The 12646-nt window shown below is 43.0% G+C and overlaps 5 protein-coding genes across 5 annotated transcripts; 3 read left to right on the top strand and 2 right to left on the bottom strand. All coding sequences in view use genetic code 12, as the record gives it.

Annotated features, from left to right (window-relative positions):
* Positions 1-89: 89 nt before the first annotated feature.
* CD36_25120 (enhancer of polycomb-like protein 1, putative) lies at positions 90-2357 on the top strand (the record flags this gene model as incomplete). Its single annotated transcript, XM_002421571.1, has 1 exon — positions 90-2357. The coding sequence occupies one exon, from the start codon at positions 90-92 to the stop codon at positions 2355-2357; it is 2268 nt and encodes a 755-aa protein (XP_002421616.1).
* Positions 2358-2488: 131 nt separating this feature from the next.
* CD36_25110 (conserved hypothetical protein) lies at positions 2489-3175 on the top strand (the record flags this gene model as incomplete). The annotated part of the gene is made up of 1 exon (XM_002421570.1): positions 2489-3175. One exon carries the CDS (start codon positions 2489-2491, stop codon positions 3173-3175), a length of 687 nt encoding a protein of 228 aa, XP_002421615.1.
* Positions 3176-3181: 6 nt separating this feature from the next.
* Positions 3182-6124, bottom strand: CD36_25100 (C-1-tetrahydrofolate synthase, cytoplasmic, putative (EC 6.3.4.3); the record flags this gene model as incomplete). Its single annotated transcript, XM_002421569.1, has 1 exon — positions 3182-6124. One exon carries the CDS (start codon positions 6122-6124, stop codon positions 3182-3184), a length of 2943 nt encoding a protein of 980 aa, XP_002421614.1.
* Positions 6125-6288: 164 nt separating this feature from the next.
* On the bottom strand, positions 6289-11112 carry CD36_25090 (formin, involved in spindle orientation, putative; the record flags this gene model as incomplete). The annotated part of the gene is made up of 1 exon (XM_002421568.1): positions 6289-11112. The coding sequence occupies one exon, from the start codon at positions 11110-11112 to the stop codon at positions 6289-6291; it is 4824 nt and encodes a 1607-aa protein (XP_002421613.1).
* On the top strand, positions 10870-12636 carry CD36_25080 (ATP-dependent helicase, putative; the record flags this gene model as incomplete). Its single annotated transcript, XM_002421567.1, has 1 exon — positions 10870-12636. One exon carries the CDS (start codon positions 10870-10872, stop codon positions 12634-12636), a length of 1767 nt encoding a protein of 588 aa, XP_002421612.1.
* Positions 12637-12646: the final 10 nt, after the last annotated feature.

Genomic DNA, 12646 nt, shown 5'->3' with positions numbered 1-12646 from the left:
CAAAGAAGCAAGTGAGAAAACCAAAACACAGCGACATCCAAACATCAATAGTTTATTCAACAACAATTAAGCTTGCTTGTAATTGGGACATGGCAGCAGCACCAGCACCAGCAAAGAACCAAGGTAAGGCCAAGCAACATGTTACTGGTGCTAGGTTCCGTCAAAGAAAGATCTCGGTGAAACAGCCGTTGACTATTTATAAACAGAGAGACCTACCTACACTAGATAGCAATGAACTAGAGCCTAGTCAAGTGCATCATTTAAATTCCAATGCATCATCCACACAACAGCCAAGAGATATTCATGCCGTTGAAACTGGGGTTGACAAAAACGAGGAAGAAGAGGTGCATCTTCAACAAGTGATCAATGCCGCACAAAAGGCGCTTTTGGGATCCCAAAAAGAAGAGAAAACTAGTGACATGTATATTCCTACGCCGGATGCTTCGAGGATATGGCCAGAGGCACACAAATACTACAAGGATCAAAAGTTCAAGCAACCAGAAACATATATCAAGTTTAGTGCGACTGTTGAGGACACCGTTGGGGTGCAGTACAATATGGACGAAATAGATGAGAAATTTTATAGAGAGACACTATGCAAGTACTATCCCAAAAAGAAAAACAAGTCCGAAGAAAATAATAGAAAGTGTACTGAATTGGAGTTTGAAACAATTTGTGACAAGTTGGAAAAGACCATTGAGGCGAGGCAACCGTTTTTGTCTATGGACCCCACCAACATTCTATCGTACGAGGAGTTGTCGTCATATATTGTGGATCAGTTTAAAAGTGCAGTGAAAACAAGTAACCCGTATATTGTCACTAACGGTGGGAATCTAGAGTATATATCGACCACCGCACTAAAGGAGAGATTGTCGAAGGAGATCAAATACGAACCGTTTGTTACCATTTTTGATAAGAACCAAGTATCTACAACCGCAGTGAGACCTATCCCCAAATTGTTTGAATTGTTTGGGAGACCTATTTATGACCACTGGAAGGAGAGGAAAATTGAACGAAAGGGGAAAACCATCCAGCCGACACTCAAGTTTGAGGATCCCAATTCAAACGAAAAGGAGAACGATAATGATCCCTATATATGTTTCAGAAGGCGTGAGTTCCGACAAGCAAGGAAAACTAGAAGGGCCGATACAATTGGTGCCGAGCGAATAAGACTGATGCAAAAGTCATTACATCGAGCACGCGATTTGATAATGAGTGTTAGTGAGAGGGAGATACTTAAGCTTGAGAATTTCCAATCCGAACATGAGTTGTTTAAGGTTAGGTGCAACACAAAGGCATGCAAGAGAGAGCTTAATATCAAAGGTGACGATTACTTGTTCTTTCCGCATAAAAAGAAGAAGGTTGTGCGTACTTCCGAAGATGAAGAGAGAGAGAAGAAGAAGAGAGAAAAGAAGAAGCAAGACCACGAGCTTGCCGTCAAGCAACAGCAAACACTACAGCAGCAGGCAACGCCCCAGCAACCACCACACCCACCACAAAAACAAGATGGTACGTCGACAGGCCAGCCTTATGTCAAACTCCCACCCGCCAAAGTTCCCGATATGGATCTTGTTACTGTTTCGTTGGTTTTGAAAGAAAAGAATGAAACCATCAAGCGTGCGGTATTGGAGAAATTGCGCAAGAGAAAGGAACACGACAAGGGGTTTATTAATTTGACGGATGACCCGTACCAGCCTTTTTTCGATATTTCCACCAATCGAGCTGAAGAGTTGAGCCATATTCCGTATTCATCGATTGCTGCGACGCATTATCACCAATTCAATACATCGAACTACCTCAATGATCAGCTTAAAAAGCTATTTGAAGAGAAAAAACCTTTACCTGGTGTAAAAACTTTTTTGGGTTCTAATGGCGAGTTGGTACCGTCCAAGGCATTTCCACATCTACTGTCTTTGCTCGAGGAAAAATATAAATCAACCAGTGGTTATATTGAACGTTTATTGCATAGCGTAGAGACACAGGATTTTAGTTCATATACCAATGGCTTTAAGGATGTTGAGCCGAAAGAGGCAAATGATCCAGGTATGGCATTTCCGCAGAGGATTCGTCGAAGAGTCGGCCGGGCTGGCCGAGTGTTTTTGGACCACCAGCACCAGCACCAGCATCCTCAGTCAAATAGTTTGTTGGAGAGTCCAAATTCCGATCGTGTTGGAACTATACCAGACATATATTGTAAAGAGGATGCCATCAAACGGTTACAGTCAAAGTGGAAGTTTGATACGGAATACAAAACAACCGATCCATTTAGTTTGGATCCTTCAAAGTTGAATGGCATCAGCCCATCGACCCAATCGATCAGATTTGGGTCTATGTTGTTAAATAGAACACGTAAATAGTCATTTTGTAATAAAAGGAAAGTTGTGGCGAGGTTTCATCCCCCTGAAATGATTACTAAGCAAGAAAATGTATAAATACCGGCCAGGCCCCTGGCGTTTTTTTTTTTTTTTTTTCTTGTTTCTCCTCAGTCATGTCTGTTAAGAATATCATTGTATTTGGGTCCCATGGAAAGATTGGTCAGCAATTTGTCCGTTTGTTAGCTGATAAGACATCTGTTTTCAAAGGAACTGCTGTTGTCAGAAACAATGAACAAGCAAAAACCATCAAATCGATTACTTCGAATTCCCCTAATGTTTCGTTGTTGAACTTTACTTTGGATAATGCTAATGTTGGTGAGATTGCATCGGCCATTAAGGGCCACGATGCGGTTGTTTTTACTGTTGGGTCGGCAGGGAAGAATCTTTTGCAGGTGGATTTGGATGCAGCAGTAAAGACATTTGAAGCTAGTGTTGAGGCACAAGTTAAGCGTTTTATTATTATTAGTGCCATCCATGCCGACAATCGTGAATTTTTCAGCAATTTATCCTTGAGAAATTACTATATTGCTAAGCATTATGCTGATCGGGTTTTGGTAAACGAGTTTGGTGGTGAGTTGGATTACACGATTTTGAAGCCTACTGAATTGACTGACGAAGCAGCAACTGGGAAAATCAGAATTATCAAGGGTACTGATGAAGATATTGGTACTATCACCAGAGCTGATGTGGCCAAGGTCATTTATGAGATTGTTAATGACCAGGACACTTTTGGCAAGAGCTACAATATTGCTAATGGGGATTTAGATATTACAGATAAAAGAATATATAAGATTGTATAGGTTCTATTAAAATAACCCTTCTATTTCACCTTTGTCGTTTACTTCAACATTCATAAAACCAGCATGGGTGGGCAATCCAGGAATGGTCATGATTTCGGCTGCCAAGGCATACAAATAACCAGCACCAGCAGAACATCTTACTTCTCTAATAGGAACCGTGAACCCTGTTGGCACTCCCTTTAACGAAGGGTCGTGCGATAAAGAGTATTGGGTCTTGGCAATACAAATTGGCAACTTATCGTACCCCTGCTTGGTGTAGGTCTCAATCTGCTTTTTGGCCAACGGAGACAATTCGATTCCTGATGCACCATACATTTTTGTGGTAATGGCTAATAATTTCTCCTCTACCGTGTCGTTCACATCATACAAATACTTTTGTTGTTCCAATGGTGCTAACTTTACAGCGTCGACAACAGCAGAAGCAAGATCCACGGCCCCAGCACCACCTTTAGCCCAGTGGTTTGATGGAACAGCAAAGTCGGCGCCAGCTTTCAATGCAAGAGACTGGATCAACTTGATTTCAGCGTCGGTATCTGTTTCAAATTGGTTGATGGCGACAACAACGGGGACATTGTATTGTTTAATATTGGAAATCTGTTTGGCCAAGTTGGCACATCCTTTTTCGAGATATTCAAGGTTTTCGGTGATGTATTCTGCTGGAAGTGGTTGTCCTGGTTTAACGTCGGTAGCCCCGCCATGTAACTTCAATGCTCTGGAAGTAGCAACTAAAACCACAGCGTCAGGCTTTAACCCAGAAGCTCTGCATTTAATGTTGAAGAATCTTTCACCACCCATAGTAAAGTCAAAACCAGCTTCAGTAACAACAAACCCTGTGTCGCCATTGTTGATTGGATTGGAAGGTGAGGTCAACTTAAGAGCAAGCTTATCGGCAATAACGGACGAAGCACCAATTGAGATGTTTGCAAATGGTCCAGCGTGCACAAAAACAGGAGTACCTTCAAGACTTTGCATCAAGTTTGGTTTAATGGCGTCTTTCAATAAAGCGGTTATTGCTCCAGCACAACCAATGTCTTCAGCAGTAATGGCAACGCCCGTGTCGCGTTGAGTACCAACAACAAGCTTCCCAACTCTTTGTCTAAGATCTTTTAGTGAGTTTGACAATGCCAAGATGGCCATCAACTCGCTAGCAACGGTAATGTCCATACCGGTTTTACGAGGTGGGTATTTACTAGCTTCGTTTTTCCCTTCTCCAATGGTGATTTCTCTGACAAATCTATCGTTGCAATCAACCACTCTTTTGATGGTGATGGAATCAGGGTCGATATTGAGCTTGGCGAATTTTTCAATTTCTTCAGCAGTCAAGTCGTCAGGGTTGGTTTTGTCAATTCCCAATTTTTCCAATCTCTTTAACATCGATGGGGTAAAACTTCTCTTGCCCTTTTTCACTGGCACTAACCGTTTGAAGAATCCTGTGGTGGTTTTAGACGTCGATTCGTGGAACATTCTTGTATCTACTGCAGCACACAACAAATTCTGGGCAGCCGAGATTGCGTGAATGTCACCTGTCAAATGCATATTAAACTCGTCCATAGGAATGACTTGGGCATAACCACCTCCAGCAGCACCACCTTTGACACCAAACGTTGGTCCCATTGATGGCTGTCTAACATTAGCAATAGCATTGTATCCCAAATGCGCACCAAGCGCTTGTGTCAACCCCATGGTAGTTGTTGATTTACCTTCACCCAAAGGTGTTGGGGTAATACCGGCCACCAAAACGTAGTTACCCTTATCTTGGGCTGACCCTTCTGCTTGCTCGTCTAATCTTTCAATCACGCTTTTTGGGTCGACTTTGGCCTTGTAATGGCCGTATGGCTCTAATTCTGCATCTAGTATACCCAATTCCTGGGCAACCTTGGTTATTTTTTTGGGCTTTTGGGTTCTTGAGATTTCGATATCGGATGGAACTGGGTCTTTGATATTCAATTCCAAAGGCTTGAACCCGTGCTCATGGGCTTTCTTGGCATGGATTAGGGCAGCGTCGTATACGTTGGAACACAACATTGCCACTGTCATTGGACCAACACCTCCTGGGACAGGAGTAATAAAGGACGCCTTTTTGGCGACCTCCTCATAGTCAATATCACCCACCAAACGTCTTCCTCTTTTTGCTGTTGGGTCGTCTTTGTAATTGATACCAACATCAATCACAACAGCCCCTTCTTTGATCCAATCGGCCTTGACGTATTCAGGGATTCCGACAGCAGCAACCACAATGTCGGCCTGTCTTACGATTTCTGGCAAGTTCTGTGTGTATCTATGGCACACGGTAACGGTACAATCCTCGTTTCTCAACATTGTAGCAACAGGGGTACCAACAATATCGGATCTACCAATGACAACTGCAGTTTTACCTCTTAATGAAACGCCAGTTGTCTTTATCAACTCCATTATACCATTTGGAGTGCACGGCTTGAAAAATGGAGTGCCTCCTCTTTTCGATAGTTGGCCAACATTATAATGATCAAACCCATCAACGTCTTTATCGGTAACGACCGCATTGGTGATGACCGACTCGTCTATATGTTTTGGTAATGGCAACTGAACTAGGATCCCGTGAACTTTAGGATCTTTATTTAAACGGTCTATCACTTCAACCAAATCTTCTTGGGAGATTGTTTCGTCTAATTTGATTAGTTTTGATTTGATATTCGACGAGGCAGCTGCCTTTAGTTTGGACTTGACGTACGCAGACGAGTCTGGTCTTGACCCGACTTGCAATATTGTTAAGCTTGGTTGGAATCGGAAATTTTCAAACGATTTGTTATTGTCGCCAAAATGTTCTTTGTTGTAATTGATAACTTTTTCCGCCACGTTAGCTCTGATGGAGTTGGCCAACTTGGTTCCTGAAACGACTACCGCATCTAGGCTAACGCAAGTACGGTGGAAATTCCTAATCGAGCGTATAGCTGGTCTTAGCCTAAGCATGACTGTTGGATTGTGAAGTGAAGTGAAGAGAAGAGTGAAAAAAAAAAAAAAAAAAAAAAAAAAAAAAAACAGAGCATCACAATTTTTCTACAAGTTAAAATTATACGCAGTAGAGGAAAATTATCGCGAGTAGTTTTTCCGATGAGTCATTTCAGGGTAACTATTTATTCTTCTTCTTTTCTGAGTTGGTGTAGCATTGCTTGAGCTCTCAGCATAAACTGTTCGCTTTTAGGGCTGGTGTCGCCATCGATAATCCCTTTTCGTGTTGTCATGCGTCGTTTTAGATTATTCACACTTTCGTATTTGGTGTTGGCGAATTCTCTATCCAACTCAAGTAGCGGGTTTTCTGAGGTGCTGTAGAACGATAAAGCCTTGCTTCGTCTGTTTCTTATCTTGGTTCGGTTGGTGGTAACGGGGGTGGTGGACTTTAATTTTTCCAAAAGGGAGTCGATCACCGCCGACGACTCTTCTGCTGTGTCGACCACAGCTTCTGGCTCGGCCAGGCCTTCTTTCGACTTTTCCTTTTTGGCGATTTTATCCTCCAAGATCTTTTTCCGGATTTCGTATGTTCTTTGCTCTTCTTCTCTTTGGATATTTTCAACATGGGCCTTTTTGTACTCGCTGATAAATGTGACAAACTTGTAAAAGAATGTATTTCTAGCAGTTGAATCTTTTGGGTTTTCACCGAAAAATGTCATTAACGAGTTTAACTCTCCTGTTGTGCGTTTCAAATGGGATTGCAACATGGCGTTTTTGTTCTTTGCATTTAGCATAGGCGAGCTGATTGTAGTGAGGATCCGGTCTTCAGGGTGCAAGTCCTTTTTGTTGCTGAGTTTACCTCTTTCCAACGAGTCGGTGATATTCTTGACGGACCGCGACATTTCCTCACAATCGGTCTCCAACTGTTCGATTGATATATTGTGCAATGTCGATAAAACGTTCAAGTCATCAACAAACGAGCCGTACTCGGGGAAGGAGTGACGAACAATCTTTTCAATGTAATGCAAAAATGTCATTGAGTTCTGGTCGTCCTTCATGAACTTGAGTCGTTGCAATGTATCCAACTTGAACCCCAATGCCTGCTTGGCGTCGTCATTCATAAAGTTACCCACAGTACGTATAATCCCCAAAACATTTTGCAAGCTCTCAGATTTTTTTAAGGCAGCATTCGCTTCATCAACAATGTTTAGCTTTTTCATTAAATCGACGTAATCTTTTTTGTATGTTTGCAGAAACAACAATGCACGCGATCTCGATCGCCAATAGTGTCTGAGGTTATAGCACAACTCCAAAAAAATTCTATCGGCTCTTTCCAATTCGTCAGGGTTTTTCATTGGTTTCTTTCGAGTTCTGGGGTCAGTTGAGTATGGTGCCAAGTTTCTAAATAAACTATCACTTAGCTCTACCAATGCTTCGTTGTTGAAGAATTCAAGCACACTTGTGTTTTCAAGAATTTCCGAGTTGCACCTTAATACTTTCAAGACAAGTTTTTCTTCGCTGAGATTGGCAAACATGTGTAGATTGATACCAAACTGTTGTGACAAGTCTCTCGAAAGGAAGGATTTTTTCGTTGGCTGTGGTTGAGATTCGGCGTTGTTTTTCTTTTTGATTGTGGCAGTTTTTGCAGCAAATACTTGTTCGACCTCGCCAAGAACACCGTGCTCGATTAATTTGTTTGACAATACTGAATCCTCAAGATTATTCCAGAATGTTTTCTCGATATTTTCCAACTTGTCCCAATGCATTTGTTTTAGTTTGTTTTTGGGTCTGATTGAAGGGACCACGTCAGCTTTGGTTTTTGTGATTCCATGCTTTGGTTCAGGTTTATGTTTTTCCTTGAATAAGACACCAAGTTCCTTTACTTTGCCTGGTTGCAATAACCCTGGCATTGGTGGTGGGAGTGGTGGGCCCGCAGGTGGTTTTGAGTTGTCGAGGAATGACGGGAGTGGTGGTGGTGGTGCAGCAGGGCTAGGTGTACCCATAAACGGTGGAAGTGGTGGCGGAGGTGGTGCATCAGGGCTAGGTGTACCCATGAACGGCGGGAGTGGTGGTGGTGGTGGTGGTGGTGGTGGTGGCGGAGGCGGTGCAGCAGGGCTAGCTGTGTCCATGGATGGTGGTGGCGGTGGGCCCTTTACTAAGTCTGGGATTGGCGGAGCCGCTGGGATACTATTTGGTTGACCCTTGTCTGTGTATAATCCTGGAGGTGTAGGTGGACGTTTTGACGGGCTAGACGAAGTGTCCTTTAATGTAGCTATTGTACCATTTCCAAAATCCTGTTGACCAGCTGGCTCAACAATTGGCGGGTTGTGAAATGCTGTTTCGTTTTGTTGCTGCAACTGCTCAACCTCTTGTTGTAGTTTCGACAATTGGCGTTCCTGGGTGGCAATCAATTCGGTCTGATAATAGTTTTCTTTCTTTAATTCGCGAATCGTGTCAACCGTGTTTGTCTCCAACTCTCGTTCAAGCGATTGCTTTTCCTCCATAACCAACTCCAATTGACGTGACAACTTTTTTGATTCAGCAACAGCTCTGCGGGCCATATCTTCTGTCGATAGACGGTCCATCAATTTCTGGATGGTGATGTTCAATACTGAATGGGCGTCTGTCCCTACAACACGAGACTCGTTCGTGACATGCTGCAACATTGAGTCTACCAAGACTAGCATTTTGTGTACGTCTTCGGTTGATCTTTCGCTCCGCTTCAACTTCATTAATCTTTGTAAAACACTTTTCATTGCCCCATCAGATTCTATATCTTCGGCTTCTTTAAGTTTTGTCATGAAACTTTTCTCTTCATCAAATGAGTCGGATTCGCTGGCAAAAAAGTTGTCTTCTAATGAAAGCTCCTCGAAAGATGTTTCCTTCAAGTTTTCTGGTGTTGATGTTTCGGGAGTTGTGGATTCAACAACTGGCTCGGCTATATCTATAAAGTCAGACACCTGTAATTGCTTGAATGTAGGTTTTGGTATATTTGGCAATTGCTTGCTGTTGCGCTTGTTCTTACCTTCGATGTATGCATTGTAATCCTCTTCGGCGTACATTTCGTATTTTTCTATTTCGTTGTCAATTCTTGTATCCTCGATCTGGGCAAGCTTTTCAAAGATGTTTAGGATTCTGGCGTTTCCGAAATCCCGTCTAATTGATATACGCCTCTTTAAAGAGGTGCAGATGTCGACCATGGAATTAATCAAGATCAAGGTAATTGTTGCGTAGTTTTTGAGGTTTGACAATTCGCCAGCTTTGTTCTGACTCCATGAGTATTTGATGATTGTTTCTTCAAATGCATTTAGCCATGGCTGGAAAATCACATAGTCGCCATTTCTGTCTTGCAAGTTGCTCAACCCTTCTAATGCGCTTTTCCATAAAGTTTTATCGCGATGGAGCATCAACATGACCAAGACTTCGGTTACCAAAATTCGGGTTGTAAGTCTGGGCGACACTAACAAAAACACCAATGCCTTGACGACATACACTTTTTCCTTTAACGGCTGGGTCTCTTTTTCTGAGTTGATGTGCTTTAAGCATTTCACTATAAGATACTCCTTGTCGAACTCTTCGTTGGATTTAATGCTTTTCTTGTTGATTTTTGTCAACACCACTGAAAGGGCCGTTTCACCTTGGGCGTTGATAAACCCTTGGGTCCAGGTCACGCCAGTTTGTTTGACGAGGCTGTTTTCCACCAATTTGCGTTCTAATTTCTTGCAGTCTCTAAGGGAGAGCTTGTTGGCCATGATTCGTGAGACATACCAATCTGGGGAACCATCTCTGAGTTTGAGTTTTTTGTTGACCAACCCTAATAAGCTTTCTGTTTCTGTTGGTGCACCAGAAGAGCCGCCAGACTCGATTGATAGCTTGCTTGTGTTGGAATCGTCATGGACAAGTTTGGTCACTGTAACTGTTTTGCTGGAATCGCTGGGGGATGACATGTACGCTTCTTCCTCGTCTTGTCCGCCAGATACGATTCTTAGTGGTTTCAATTTCTGTTTGGGTTCTTGGGTATTTCCACGGGACATCATCAAAAACTCGTGTTCTTGAAACTTATCTCGGTTAGCTAGGAATTTATCGGCAGCTTGTTTTGATAGTTTTTTGAGGTCAAAGTGGTGGTTGGTTTCGTGTTCTCGTAGCAAGAGCTCCCATTTTCTTTCGACTGGTTGTTTCTTTAACGAGTAGAGTGCTTCGTTGGGGAATACTCGAATGGACAATAGTTTTTCAAACAACTGGTCGACGATTTCGTCTGGGGGTATTTGGTTTTTGAAATTGGCAGCTGTTTGGAACGACTCTACTCGTTGCTTGGTGTTGAATTTGGTGGTGACATGCAATTTCGGGGAAGTTGTTCGACTAGGTGAATCGGGTTCGGAGATGGGGTGTTGTTTTGGTGGAGGTAGGTGGTCGTTCGAAAGGCCATAACCGACAAGACTCAACCCTATAGTGTTGATATTGGACTTGGGGTCTAAGGAAAAGTTTTCAGGGGGTGGTTCGTTTATGGATTCCAGACTGAAATTTAGTAAAGATTTTGACTTTTGTAGTTTCTTCATACCCTTGGTGAATACGCTCTGTCGTTTGGGTGAAGAGTTGGACATTGGTGGGTGTTGTTTCAAGTTGTGGTATGTGTTGGAAGATTTTGTGTGTGAAAACCGGAAAAAAAAAAAAGGAATTGTTTGATCTGGTGTGTTTACAAATCGCGTTGCAAAAAAAAAAAAAAAAAAGAAAAAGTCACAACAAATCCCTGTACTTTTCTCTTTGTCATGAAACCCATAGTCAAGCTGCAGTTTAAGTTGGATGACTTTTTTAAAAGGTCCAAGTTTGTCAAGCATGAGGACGTGGTGGTTAAGCCGGTTGAGAGGCAGGAGTCGGCACTTCAGTTTATGGATAGTGATGCAGGGTTTGAGGAGAATGACGATTCGTCGTTTGATAAAAGTGTTGAGATAGTCAATTTGAGAAGTGCTATGCAGCAAGGGAAGAGGCGTGGGGATTTTTTGGATGCACATCAACCTAAGAAACTTACCAAGAAGGAGCCCGAGGAGGTGGTTACAGAGATTTTCCTAAGTGCTGAGCAACAGAGGGTGGTTGATATTGTTGTTCAGAAGAAGGAGAGTATATTTTTCACTGGTAGTGCAGGAACAGGTAAATCGGTTGTTTTGAAAGAGATTGTTAAAGCGTGCAGAGGTGTATATGGGGACAATTTTGGGGTTACGGCATCTACAGGAATGGCGGCGTGCAATATCCAGGGCCAGACGCTCCACAGGTATCTTGGTATTGGGCTTGGGAGAGATCCGGTTGACAAATTGGCCAAGAGGATTAACAAGAATAGTGTTGTGTTGAGGAGATGGCAACAAATGAGGTTGCTTATTATTGATGAGATATCGATGATTGATGCGGCGTTGTTTGACAAGATCGAGGCAGTAGCACGGGTAGTGCGTAAAAGTGACAGGCCGTTTGGTGGGATACAGGTTGTTGCGTGTGGGGATTTTTACCAGTTGCCGCCGGTCAACAAAGAGGGTAGGCCGAAGTTTTGCTTTGAAGGGAATAGCTGGGGGAGAGTTATTAAGAGGGCAATAGTGTTGAAACAGGTGTTTAGACAGCGTGGGGACTCTGAGTTTATTGATATGTTGAATGCATTGAGAGTGGGGAAGATGGATGCTGCGGCTATTGCCGGATTTGCATGTTTGCAACGGGAGATTGACTACCCTGATAAGTTAGAACCTACAGAGTTGTTCCCGACTGTCAACGAAGTGCGTATGGCGAACCAGTCGCGACTCCAACGGTTGCCAGGCAAAGACTTTAAGTTTGTTGCACGGGACAGAGGCGATCCGAAACAGCACCATTTGCTTGATTACTTGATGTGTGATAAGGTGTTGCGTCTTAAGGAAGGGGCGCAGGTGATGAATATTGTGAATTATTCTGATCTGATTGTCAATGGGACGTTGGGGACGGTGTTGTTTTTTGTTACTAGAAGGTTGTACTATAAGTTTATACAGCAGTATGGGGGTATTGATGCGAGTGATGCAGAGTCTATAAAGGAGATGAGGTTTATATGCCATAGGATTGGGGAGACAGAGTATAGTAATGAGGAGAAGGAGTATTTTGAAGGGTTGCTGAATGAGAGGAAGGAGTGGGTGCAGCAAGCCACCAATATTGCCATGCAAGAGACTACTGCTGAGTGTTTGCCGGTGATTAATTTTAGTACTCATGGTCCTGATGTTGTTACGATGGTGGAAAGACACGATTTCAAGATTGAGCGGGCCAATAAGAAAGTCAATGAGGATGAATCCAACGTTTTGGCAAGAGAGCAGTTGCCGCTTTTGTTGTCGTGGGCAATGTCGATACACAAGTCTCAGGGTCAAACTTTGGATAGGGTTAGGGTTGATTTGGGGAGGAGTTTTGCTGATGGGCAGGCGTATGTGGCATTGTCTCGGGCGACTAGCAAGGATAGGTTAGAGTTGCGTAATTTCCGTCCCCACAAGGTTACCACGTCAGAGGCGGTCAGGAGGTTTTATGCAACGTTAGAGTAGAAAACACGTA

Source organism: Candida dubliniensis, chromosome R (genome assembly GCF_000026945.1).
Source record: "Candida dubliniensis CD36 chromosome R, complete sequence".
NCBI classification, from domain to species: domain Eukaryota; kingdom Fungi; phylum Ascomycota; class Pichiomycetes; order Serinales; family Debaryomycetaceae; genus Candida; species Candida dubliniensis.
This window is presented reverse-complemented; position numbering and strand designations above follow the sequence as displayed.